The sequence below is a fragment of the Crocuta crocuta genome, unplaced genomic scaffold (genome assembly GCF_008692635.1).
Source record: "Crocuta crocuta isolate KB4526 unplaced genomic scaffold, BGI_CrCroc_1.0 scaffold619, whole genome shotgun sequence".
Taxonomy (NCBI): domain Eukaryota; kingdom Metazoa; phylum Chordata; class Mammalia; order Carnivora; family Hyaenidae; genus Crocuta; species Crocuta crocuta.
Window position 1 is genome coordinate 803,179 of NW_027533395.1, and position 12,838 is coordinate 816,016.

The 12,838-nt window shown below is 56.7% G+C and overlaps 1 protein-coding gene across 1 annotated transcript in view; it reads right to left on the reverse strand.

Annotated features, from left to right (window-relative positions):
• The window catches only part of LBX1 (ladybird homeobox 1), a 2,438-nt gene extending 1,692 nt beyond the window's left edge, over window positions 1-746 (reverse strand). Inside the window, exons 1-2 of the mRNA XM_077748451.1 lie at window positions 731-746; window positions 422-549 (exon numbers count right to left, since the gene is read on the reverse strand). Of these exons, the coding sequence (XP_077604577.1) occupies window positions 422-549; window positions 731-746 (144 nt within the window). The remainder of the gene's footprint in view (window positions 1-421; window positions 550-730) is intronic.
• Window positions 747-12,838: the final 12,092 nt, after the last annotated feature.

Consider the following 12,838-nt stretch of genomic DNA (forward strand, 5'->3'; position numbering starts at 1 on the left):
CGAGGGGAGGCGGAGAGATGGGGCAATTGACTATTGCTAACAAGTTAGCCTTGATCGAGGAGTAATCAATTATCTGCAGCGGCACTTCTCTATTTCTCTTTCCTTTCTCCCTTTCTCCTTTCTCCTCTTTCTCTCTGTTCTCTCTCCTGTTCTCTCTCTCTCCCTCCCTCCCTCTCTCTCTTCTCTTTTCTCTGCTCCCCCCGTCTCTCTTCTTCTCTCCCTCTCCCTCGCCCTCTCTTTCACTCTCTGTCTGTCCAATGCAGGCGGCTCTAAGTTGGGAAGCTCATTAATTAGCGGGCCGGGGGTAGGAGGAGCCGGCTGGAATTAGCCTGCCTAATGCGCCTGTCAGTCCGGGCGCTGCGCCGCGCTCGGCCCGAGCTGTTTGTAAATTACATTAGCCGCGCCTTTATTGCACCCGAACCTCGGGCGACTCAAACGCCGCCGCCCCCACCCCAAACTGCGAGCCTCGCTCCCGGCGCACCCGCCTCCCGCCGGTCTGGCTGCGATGGCAGCACTGGCCCGGAGGTCTCAGGCTCTCCGACCCGGGATCTGGCGTCCGAGAAGGGCGGCGTGAGCCCAGCCGGAGAGGGACGCGGCCGCCACGCGGGCCAGGTAAGACCAGGAGCCTGGATGGGCCCCGCCGCCGCCCAGTGCGGACTTTGCCGAGCTGAGATCAAGGACCCAGTGTCCCTACCCCTCGACCCTCTTGTCCTTAACCCCCCACCCCCACCCCGGCCTTGGGCCATGCGCCTGGGGAGAGGGAGTCCGCAGCTTCCAGGCTGGCCCGCGGGAGGTTCGCGAGGGTACTGCAGCCCTGGATGAGGCGACACGGGACAGGGCTGGAGGACCCCAGGGGTTGGGGGAGGGGGCCAGTCAGAGGACTCAGTCTTCACCAGCCAGGAGCCGACGGGGAGTTGCTGGTGGCTCCAGGCACCTCTTCCCCGGTTTGAGGCAGAAGCTACAGCCTTACCTCTTCCTGCAATCTTGCACACTCTTTCCTCGGGCTACGGCTCTTCCGGTCGGCTAGGGCCACGGCCCGCCCGGTGACCGGCGCCCGCCCGGGCAGCCGGGCGGGTTGCCTGGGCTAACGGGGCNACACCGCCCAACTCCAGCTGTTCCGGATGCGGGGCGGGGGGCCGGAGGGGGCCGGGCCACGGCTGGGACTGCGCTCCCAGGAGCCCGAAGGGAAGCCGGGTTCGAGTCAGACTGGGGGCTGGGAATCCTACGGCCGGCGGGACTCTGTGTATAGCGGGCGAGCATTTGTGCACAGCGGTATTCGAATGTGTTTACGTTTTTGAATATGTACATTTGTGTGGGGTTCAAAATGTGGTATATTTGTGTAAACATATGTAACCTGTGGGTACTTACGTGTGTTTGAACCCTATGTCTTTCATTCCCCAGGGGCACCCACAGGGGCTGTACCCCCAGGCTCTTTTTACTCTTGCTTCTCTCCTCTGGTTTGTATGGGGCCGTTGGCCCCACCACCTTGATTTTCCATGTCTGCCCCTGAAAAAAGGAGGGGAGCAAGCGGGAATTAGAGCCAAGAGAGATGTTTCCCTCCCCACACTGAGTCTCAACCCTTTTCCTGGCTTTGTTTGTAAACTCCTGGGCAGACAGTGTGGTCCAGCAGCCCTGCTTAGTCAAGAGAAGGGCCAGAGAGGCCGGTGCGGAGGACTGTGGCCCAGCCTAGAGGCTAGGATGGGAAGAATAGGACCTTCTGGGCTTCTCGGACCTCCTCCCATACTGCCCCAGAGAGGAAGTGAGCCAAGCTGGGCTGTGGGGCAGGGGACAGGTTCTCTCCCTGGATGCCTCCAGCCTGGAGGTCTCTGCACATCAGAGATTGGTTTCTTTATCTCCCGTTTAGTTATTTGTTTAGAACAAGGCTTGCAGCTCCCTAGAGTAAAAGGGACCCTGTAGGGAGAAAAGATTCCTGTTTGGGACCCCAGTGCCTGCCCTGGCCCTGCTTGGGAGTATTGGGAAGAGCTATTTACCCTCTTTCCCATCTTTTCCCTGCATTTGTGGGGAGGACAGGTGCTCGGAGGCAGGAGTGGTGAGAACGGGATCCGCAGGTCCCCCAGAGCTGCAGAATTGTCCTCAAGGCAGGCCCGTCTCTAGCGCATCAGCACTGTTCTGGAACCATGAGGTGATACTGGGCCTAGCAACAGCGGAGTTAGAGTTGAGAGAGGTGGAAAGGATCCTGAGCTAGAAGGTGGCCGGGAGCCTGACGAACTCTGCAGGCCTGGAAGCTTAGGGACCTGGAGGGGTCAGCACTCCCCTCTCACTTCCTGCTCTTTGGATCCTGCCTCAGCCTCTGGTCCCTCAGCCCTTTCCTGACATAACCCCAAAAGCCCTGACCCAGAGCCTCGGGGAAGCCACATCTCCCATGCGTGTGAGAGAGGAGGCCCCTCCAGATCAAAGAACAGGGACTCTTGAGTCCCTATCTGGAGAGGGGCTCCATCACCAGCCCGCCCCCCCCACCCCACTGCCGCCCTTCCTTCCATCTGCACCTGATATTGTCTGCACGACAGGATCTTAAGGGCAACCTTGCTGCTGTCCCTTGCCCAGTCCCCCAGGAACAGCGGAGTTCAGTGTTACCACAAGCTGCCGGGCTGCCAGGAAGGTGAGGAATGTGAACTGGGGAGCAGAGGGGCAGGAGCGTAGAATTCCTTCAATGGAGCCCTGTTTCCAGAGATCTTCGGTCTTCGGCCACATCATGTCAAAGTGGACAGGACATTCCACAATCGTCCGCTATTACCTCTTACACCCACTGTAGCCAAACCTCTTTTTCCTGCGGCCCAATCCAGAGGCTTTGGTTTTAGTCTAATTGGTTGAACACCCAACAAAACAGCTTCAGCAGGCACAGCGCCGGNCTCATCTTGTTGTTTGGGGCCCCCTACTTCCATCGCCTCATCCAGGCTGTGTTCGAAAACCAGGCCAACTGTCCCACTGACATTTTTGCACCCTTCCTGTTTCCCCCACTCCAGACCCCAGTGCGTGGGCTGCTAGGATCTTCTGAACTCCTGGAAACCCAAACTACTGACTTCCCATAGCCCTCTGGCAGATCAGAGAGCTGTACCTTGGGTTTGCAGTCAGACTCAGTCCCTCTCCCTCTAGATGAGGAGACCCTTGAGGGCAGAGACCTTGATCTGGGGGTTCCATCCACGCCAGGCCTGCGCAGGTGGGCGGGCACCTGGTGCCCTCCCCGCACTGGTTCAATGAGTTGTTTTTTGTTTTTTGTTTTTCGTTTTGAGCAAAGATTATATAAATGATTATGTGTTGTGGAGGGGGAAGGCTTGGGCCTTGAAGTTCCCTCCTCAGAGGAGTTCTGGAGGTGGGGAAAATTAGGGGAGAAATTCAAGGTGGGGGGAGGGGGAGGGGGATAGGGACTCTGCCACTGCTCTCTACCTTGAGCTATCCTGCCCACCCCCTTTCCTGGGATCCAAGGCTGAGTTGGGTCCCCCACCCCCAGGTAGCTGAGCCAGTGACATCTCCCGTGGAGCTGGAGGCAATTGGTCTCTGGAGTCTGGTGCCCAGAGGGAATGCCGTCTTCAGAGCCTGGTCTATACTGTATCCTGACTCCCCAATTCCTGCTTGCTGTCTATACTGCCAGGATCCAGCCTTATTCTACCTTCAGTGGAAGGGGAAGGGATTAGTCTAGCAAAAATCTGCTTTCCCCCTAGTTTAGTGAATATTTCAGACAAAGAGGAGGGAGAGAGCATTGCATGAATTGCCAGGATGAGGGGGACCCTGTAGACTTAGACAAAATGAGTTATTCCTTAGCACAAGAGAATAATTCAGGTAGACCCCCAAACATTCCATCGGCTTTAATCCAGATTGTTTTGGTAGCCCCATTTGTTTCCAGATTATTTGTGTAAGCACCAGCAATGGCCCTTAGGCCAGAGCTCCCCTTAGAAAAAAAAGGTTCTGACACTGCTTGAAATGAGTTAACGTGACCACCAATTGGGATCATTTTTGTCCCCCAGGGACCTGCTCCTCTGACACTCTTTGTGGAATTCAGAGAGTGTTTCTTCTGCTATTGAAGGAGACTCCGATAGATGGCCTCCTGTCTCCCTGGCTGAACCAGGACTGCCCACTTGGTTTTTATATTCTGCCCTGGGCCACCGTCAGCAGTAACAACAACAACAATAACCATGACAATAAACACCATAAGCGCTTACTGTGTACCTGGCTTCAGGCTAGGGGTTTTATTCATTCATTTATTACTCACAACCCTATGAGGTAATAGCTATTGCTATTACCCCAATTTTATATATAAGGAAAATGAGTCCCAGAGAAGTTAAGTAACCTGCCCGAAGTCACACAGCCTGTTCTGGAGTAATTAGGATTTGAAGATTGGTTTTTTGAACTCTTATTGTAATCCCAGAACCATGGAGCTTTAACCAGCCACCCCACCCCCCCCACGACCCTGGGGTTGGGGGGAGGCTCTTTGAATGGGCTTCAGGGGCTCTGCAGATCCCAGAAACTCTGTGTAAAATTATGTTTGTGAGCCCAAGTAGGCACATTTTTCCAGGGGCAATATCACATAACCCATTGGATTCTCAAAAGGGGTTGGAGATCCAGAAAAGGTCAAGACCAGAAGCAGGCCAACTGGAGGCAGGGAAGCCGCCTCCCGGTAGGTCCAGGGAGCAGAGAGCCAGCTGCTCCAGAGTTCAGGCCGGGCTCCAAGCCTGCTCCTGGACCTGCCCTGCTGTCCTGCAGCTAGGGGAAGGAACTGCGGCGAGGGAACTGCTTTGGCGATCACCCCTTCCTGCTTCTCCCCTATTCACTTCTTTTGTGAACTGAACTCCAGAACCTACTGACGGTGTGGCCTCACCCCATAGACCAACCTCTTCCAGGCACTTCAGCCCTGCGTGGGGGTGGGGGTGGGAGTGCATAAACAAAACTACTGAGTGACAGAGACAGGTAGAGATGGGAAGAGACTTCCCGGAGGTGCTCAAGAAACCATGTGATCATATTCTGCAGCCTCCAGAACATCGGAAAATCCATCATTTTTAATGGTCCTTTGCTCCCCTCAACCAGGGGTCAGAAGGGTCTCAGTCACTTCCCTTCCATGTACCTTTTGCTCTGTTTTTAGTGCTCAGCTGTCTTGCGGACTCTTCCCTGCCCTGTTCAGTTCTTCTGTGCTCCTTAGCACACCTCCCTGGGAGTCACTGTCAGATTGTCAGGAACATGCTGGTTTGTCTGTATGCCCTTCTGCCTCTCTTTCCACCTGGCCAGGGGAAGAAAGGTACTTGGATCTCTTCTCCATGACCTATGCCAGCCTGGCCTATAGTAAGGGCTCTTCATGCATTTGTTGAATGAGTAAACTAAATGAAGAAGACAAAAGAGAGAGTCAGGCAGGGACTTCCTCCAGCCTGGGCCCCAGAGAGAGGACCAAGGGTGTGAGCGAAGGGTAGGTGCATTGTTTTGCCAGCTGTGTGCAGATGTGTGAGGTGCCCGTGCTGCTCCTACCGCCAACACTCACACGGGAGCACAGAGACCTCATTCTTTAATGCTGTTTGGCTATGGAGGGAGGAGGGGGGTCCTGGTTCTGGACCTGGTGGTGGTGTGGCCTGATTCAGGAATGGAGTTTTTGTTCTCTCTCCCCCCCGTCTGTCTTTCTACAGGATGGAGCCCCCATCATTTGGGCCCAGAAACAGAGAGGAAGAACAGACAGAAGAAGGAGCCTGCTGGGAAGGCAGGAGTGGCAAGAGACAGACACGCTCACCCCAGTAGCCCAGGGGACTGTGAAGAGGGTAAAGGATGAGTAGGAGTCTGGTTCTGTCCCAGTGGAGGCGACATTTGCATTGAGCCTTAAAGACCAGGAGCGTTTGGGTAGGTGGGGAGGCGGGGACCACTTTCCAGGCAAGAGTAACAACCAAGCAGGAGGCCAGAAGGGTCAGCCCAGAGGGGGAGCCAGAATGCCCCCCAAACCCATATTTCCTCCTTCTGTGACCTGGGCAGCAACCTGCTAGGGTGGGGTGAAATCCTTGGTCCCCTCCCTGTGCACCCCCATTAGGTCTGCAGCCTGGGGCAGGGCCTAGTGGGCTCCTGGGATGGCTCCTTAGGGCTGCAGGGAAGGGGTGGGGGGCAGCTGGAAAGAGGCCACACCCCCAGCCCTTGCTGCTCCTGGACCCAGAGTGGTGGTTCCATTCTCCTTGCTGCTACCCACAGAAGCTCCAACAGTTGATCCTCTCTCTTACTAATCTAGTTGGCCCAGGAACCCTCGGGTCTGAGCAAAGCTGCAGTGCCCCGTCGGTACCTTCCATTCCACAGGAGTGTCTCACAGCCCGCGGGGCGCCGGCTGCAGGCCGGCGGCAGCCGGGCCTGGACTAGGCCAGAGGCACAGAGGGACGAACGCAAGGAAGCCGGGAGTCGCAAGGAGACCTAGGGGCGGGCCAGCGCTGCCAGGCGGCTCGGGAAAGGCCTGAGTCAGGCTTCTCCTAATAAACTGCACGTGAATAATTCAGCAGCCATGCGGGGGCTCATTGCATTAGTGCCGCCGCCAGCTCGGCCCCTCCCCTTCCTGCTGGGGGTGGGGGGGTCACTCACGCTCTGGAAGAGAGGAGCCAGGTAGAAGACCCCCTACCTGCTCGCATCCTGGGTTCTGCCGGGACTAAGTCCCAGAAGACACCCTGGTCCCCGAGATCTCCTCCGACCCGAAGGTCAGAGGGCCGGTTGCGGGGCAGTTCTCTTCCCGCTAAGCCGCCCTCAAGAACCTGGGTAAGAGAACTCAGGCGGCAGAAGCAAGGCCAGAACGGGGGACGCGGGGTTCCGACCTGCAGAGAAACGAGCTGCTGCAGTGCCCAACCGCAGCGAAGAGCGCGGGCGGCTCGGCTCCGAGCACAGGGAAGAAGGCTGGCTCAGTCGGGCGCTCAGAGCCCGGATGCCCCGAGCCTGCTCCTGGAGCCAGAATCTTCCTAGCGACCCGAGCGAAGCTCCGGGGACGCCGCAGGACCCTTCGTTTTCTGTGGTTCCCAGGTTACCCGGTGTCTGTTCCCGCCTTTCAGACCAGTTCCTGCCCCTCCAGCCGCGGGTGTGGGCCCTGGGCCCGGCGCTGGCGGGGACGGTGGGAGGGGGTGGGGAGAGGCGGAGGGGGAGGGAAGGGAGCCCCAGGCCGCTGGGCCTGAGAGAGAGGGTCACTGCGTAGCGCCTGCAGCCTTATTTCGTTTGAGCGGAACCAGCTCCCCTTGGCGATTCCACTACCCACGTGTCCCTGGGTTCCTGATCTTGAGGGATCACGTCCCATCAAACACCCACCGAGGCTTAATTCCTCCAGCTCTTCCCCACACCCCTCCGCTTCCATTAGGTCCTCCCCGTCCTCTCTGCAGTAGCCACCCTACTCCCTTGTGCTGAACTTCGGGCCCAGACCCTCACACCGGCCCTCTGGCCTGCCTGGGGGGCGCCGGGGCGCCGGCACGGCCCCCTCCCCAGTCTTCTCTGGTATTCCTGGCAGCCAGACGCGAGGCCCTGCGGAAGGCAGCTCGAGTCCCCACTGGGCACCCCTGTGCCCCACTTGGTACCCGCAGCAACCTTCTGCTGCTGCTGAGGCTTCCTGCTCCTCTTCCTCTTCCCTCTGCCTCTAAGCGTTCTTTTCTTTCATTCCTTTCTTCTTCCGGGAGGGGCTCAGCCCCGGCCTCTGGCTCCTGGGGAGGCTTGGGCTTGCTCTGCGGCTTTTGAGTCCTCAGCGGAAACGCTGGGTTAACCACCAAATTTCGAATGCCTTCTGTAGCAGGGACACCTGAGTGTCTTTGCAGAGGCAGGTGAGAGGGTTGATGGCATCATGACCCCAGACAGCTCCACTCCAGGCCAGCTGTGTGATCTTGGGTAAGTCTCTTCACCTCTCTGAGCTTTGATGGGGCAAAGAGAGGTGGGAGGTGAAGACGTTTAATTCGTTTAGACAAAGGGATTGCCTGCTTTGGGGCCTAAGGAGGAAGTGAGGTTTGGGAGAATTCTAGGTCGAGAATGACTATTTTAACGAATATTTCCAGGAACAGCTGGTAGCTGCTTTTTATTTTTCTCTTTTACAGCTGATAGGGTGCCAGGCATTAGAAACCTTCTCTCTAATCCTCACCGGGTCTCGGTTTTACCAAAGAGGAAACTGAGGTTAAGATCACCTCCCGCTGATCAGTGGCACAGGTAGGATTCAGACTCATATCCAGCTGGGAGGCACTCTTTGAGTTTAAGCCACACAGTCTAGCCTTGCGCTGGTGAATTGAGACCCCACAGGGCTGGGCTGCTACTAAAGCTTGGAGGGGTTGGGCTGAATCTCCAAGTGTCCCCTTTATTCCGTGCTGGGAAAGTTTTGAAATTTTTGTTTTCAGGTAAACGAGTTTGGCGGCTCCCAGAGAAGGATTGAAATAAGACCCAGTGAGGGACTTCCGGCATATAATGGGACAGCCTCTGGGACCGGACGCGACAGGGAGGACAGCGTTTCTCCAGGCGCAAGCCCGGGGAGGTGGCCTCACAGGGCCAAGGTAGAAGCCATCGCTCCCTAAGTTTTCCTCCCACGAGTCTGTCCATCTGCTCATGAATCTGTCTGTCCTGTGGGGCCCGCGTCCCCAGAAGTCCCTGCCCAAGGGAGAGAAGGAGCACCAGAGAGGAGGCACACAGCCCAGGGCAGAGGTATGGCCAAATGATCCCCCCACTCTTTCACCCTCTCCAGGGGCGCCTCTCTGGGGTAGGCTCCTCCTAGCTGCAGAAATGGGACTGGCTGTGGGGGAGTAGAAGTAGGTAGGCTGGAAGTGGGGCCTGGAGACCCCTGGCTGGGCAGGGAAGGGCTGTCATCTGGCTCCCCCGGCGACCCGTCCTGAGCTCCCGCTGCAAGGTCGCCCCGTGGCAGCCCGACAGGCCCTGCGTCCCTCGACACAAGTCCCATTATATTGTATTTATGTTTCATTTTATTGGTTTTTTTCCCTCTCTTATTATTGTCTCACTCTGGGGGAGGCAATGGATATAATATATTCATCTTTATTATACCAAATCTGTATGAAGCATTTAATAAAACGCTGTTTCCACACAGCCAGGGATATTAGCGTGAGCTATTCTTAAGTCAAGGCTCGGGTACTGAGGGCGCTTCCGCCGCAGCGCCTGCTGCTGGCGGCCCGGGGGAAGCGCAGGCCCTGGCCGGGTGCACCCGGCACCCACCCAGAGCTGCCCGTGCCCTTCCCGCTTGAGCGCTCATTCTAGCCATGACTCTGTGACCCTTCGGGCCCCAGCCTGCGGGGAGGGCCTCAGAAGATCCGAGTCCAAGCCCGCCCCACCCCCCTCCGGGTTTCTAACTGACTGTGAGCCTTGGTTTGTGCCTATGAAAACGAGAATTCCATAACCGCTTTCCTCTCAGGGCTCTTTGTTGGGAGGCTGAAGAGGCCGTGGGGGTGGACAGGGCTCTAGAAACAGGATGGAAAAAAGCGTCGATTTGTCGAGACAGGGTCAGCCAGGGCCAGAGAGAAACACGGAGGTCACAAAAGTAATTCTAGGCAACACAGACTCTCAAGCCGAACCTCAGCCCAGGCTGCGGAGCCAGTGCGCTCTAGTCTGAGCAGAGCCCGGAAGCTTTCGTGTCCCCAGGGGGTCACCCGCAGCCGCTGGCAAGGCCACTGTGTGCAGCAGAGCTCTCGGATGGTCTCGGTGGGCTCTGCCGTGGTTCTTCCCGTAGGTGGGCACACAGGCTCTGTAGTCCGATTCACAGCTAGCACCTTGAGACTCAGAAAGGTCAAGTGACTTGTTTGAAGTGCCCCAGCTGGAATGTAGCAGGTGGATCATACTGTCTTCAGACTCTACTCCCTTCCCTTCCTCCCCCAGCCCTCTGCTCCCTCCCTTCTCTCTCTCTCCCTTCCCCAGCCCCATCATCCAGGGTTTTCCATGGCTTATAAGCTTTACATTTCTGCTTCCTACACACACACACACACACACACACACACACACACACACACACCCCTACCTGGGGATGCACAAGAGAAGAAACCATTACACGGATTTCTATATCCAGGCTCACTGCCCAATGTCCTTTAGAGTCTGCTGCCTGGGTTCTTTTAGGGCCCAGATTTGGGAACACCAGCCTTTCTTAGGCCCTTGGACCAGTGCTGTGAGGGAGGATTGGGGACAGCTAGGCCAGGTCAGAAGGAGGTGTTGTGCGGACAAGGACTGGAGTGGGCAGGTGAGTCCCCCTGTTAGGACTGACCCCCTCCCACAGTCCTCCTGTGCCCCCATCACCTGGTATTTGGGGCTGTACTAGGTCACCCCACATACTGTAGGCTGCTGGTGGGAGCTTTTTTGGAGGCTAAGGGTACTGTGAAAATCTGACAGCTCCCAGCTGGGGCTGGCTGGGGGAGGAGGGTACAGACCCACCGTGTGGCCGGGCTGGGACTAAGGTGCGGCAAGTGAGGTGCCTCGGGCACAGGACTGAAGGGAGTACTCGCTCTCAGGGTTGTGTACTTAAATTCTGGGCTTAAGCATCTCATTTGCCTCCCCCTGGTCCTGGCTCTGAGGTGTGGTCCCAGGGGTGGAGTCACCACCACAAATTGCTGAATGGAGATGGTGTGACTTCAGCTTATCCTTGTGAGTGGCTTTCTGAGGGGTAGAAGTGAAGACAATGGAATTGGCTGCCTTGTGTGGGAGTGAGCTCCCCCCAACAGGTGGAGTATGCAAGCAGGTCTTAGAACGTGCTGAGAAGGCTAATGGACACGATGTTATGGTCATCCTCATCATATTCGTTATTTTACCATCACTGCTTTTGTGCCACATAAGAGCTTCCCCACGTTAGCTCACATAATGCATATAAATGTGTTTTGGCCGAGGATGGGATATCAGAGTCTCTGAACTTCTGGGTCGTTTTCAGCTCTGATCGTCTATTGTTGCAGAAGACAGAGGGCATTTCTATTGATTTGGGTGCATTCATTGCATTATAGGTATTATTTGGACTCATCGCATGGCCTTTACTAGTGGGTAAACTCTTTAAGGGCATGGACTGTGTCTAATCTCATTTTTTTTTTTTTTACTGTTCCCTCTCTTCTTCCATGCCCCACACAGAATGAGGCACATAACACACATTTAATAAATACATATTGAACAAACACATGAGTAAACCACCATCAAAAGCTGTCTGTATACCTGACCGTATGCTTTCTGGGCTGTGACCAGCAAAGGCGTCCGGGTGGCGATTGGGAGAGCCAGTCCACCCCTGCAGTCACTGTCCCCCTTGGCCCACAGCTGAGCTGAGTTCAGGCAAGCACTTATAGATCTTCCTGCCACATCGGGTACCCAGCCCTATTCTAGTCTGCAGGTAAGACAAGGGCCAGCCCAGTTCCGCCAGTGCAGGAAGAGCTCAAGGCTCATACCAGACAAGCCTCAGGAGAAGCCATTCAGGTGGAGGAGGAGGCCTCTGGGAGCTCAAAACAGGGAGACTTCTGGATGGCAGAGTTGGGACTAGAGCTGGGCCTTGAAGGGTGGTGAGAATTGAGAGGGTGGTGAGAAGAATGGAGTATTCCAGGTCAGAGTGGGAGGGCCGTCAGAGCAAAAGGGCAGAAGCAGGACTGCTCACAGCAGTTTTGGAGTCAGGAAGGCTGGCTTAGCTGGACGGAGCACCAGAGGAAGCTGAGTGGGAAAAACCATTTGTGGAATGCCTTGAATGTCCAGGCTCAAGGCCAGAGACCAGAAACTGGGATTCAGAAATCAGGGTCCACATCCTAGAGCCCAGAAAGCAAAGTGTAGAACTCAGAACTGAAGACCCAAATCCAGAACCCAGCCTCACCCAAAGCTGTCCCCTCAGTCAGTGTAAGAGGCCGCCGCGGGACTCCGAACTCAAGGCGCATGAGCTTCCCGGGTAATGAGGTAGACTCTTCTGATTGGGTTGGGCCAGGAAACCCAAGACCTGGCGTGATCCGAGGGCTAGCCTGGGCCCACCTGAAGCCTGCCCCTCAGGACTGGTGTGAGCAGCTGTCCTGGGTCTTCCCAGGATCAGAACCCGAAGTCTGGCATTGTGTGCAGCCCAGGCTCCCTGAACTGGGGCAAAAGTCACCCACCAGTCTGCACCCTTCCCCCACACCCTGCCCTTCCCTCCACCCTCTGATATAGGTGGGACTTTGGCTTCTAGGCTGAACCCAGCTGGGCCAGGCCGCCGGAGGGTGGAGCCGTGGTGCCTGCGGTGGTGCCAACCCAGCCAGTGTGTAGGCGTTGCTCTGCCGGCCTGTCGCGGAGCGCAAGCCTGCCAAGGAGCCGGAGCGCTGTGCCGCGTGGAGGGTGTCAGGGGTGGTATTGTCGGCGCACAAATGCTCAACTTTATGTACTTTTAACTAGAGGTGTAACAGATGGCCCCGTTTCTGTCCAAGCCAGGGAGACTGGTGCCCATTCCGGCTGCAGCCAATCAATCCCGCCACTCTGGGGGGAGCTACAAGCTGGGCTGGGAGGCCTGGAGCCAGCAATCGCGCAAGGCTGTCTGCTCGGGCTGGCCCAGCGCTGCCTCTGCCAGCCGCTCAGCCACGGGCCTGGGGAGACAGGAGGGCAGGCAAGTGGCGGCCGTGCCCAGCAGCCCAGTCAGAGGCCTGCCTGGGAGGGAGAGCCTGGACCCACCCGCCAGGACCCAAATGGCGATGAAGACATTCAAGTCCCCATCCTGCCCCACTTTGTCCTCGGCCTCCTCTGGCCCTTGCTTAATACTTAACCCCCCAATGTGTAGCCTTGAAACGCTCCAGATCCATAACCCTGCCATGTCCTGTGTGGTGGACACCAGATGTTGCTCCGGACTGCAGATGAGTAGTGGTGCCTTTGGGAGACGCCATCATGAGACTGCAGAGGTCTTCAAGAAATGCCCAAGGCAGCTAGAGAAGAGGAGAAAAAA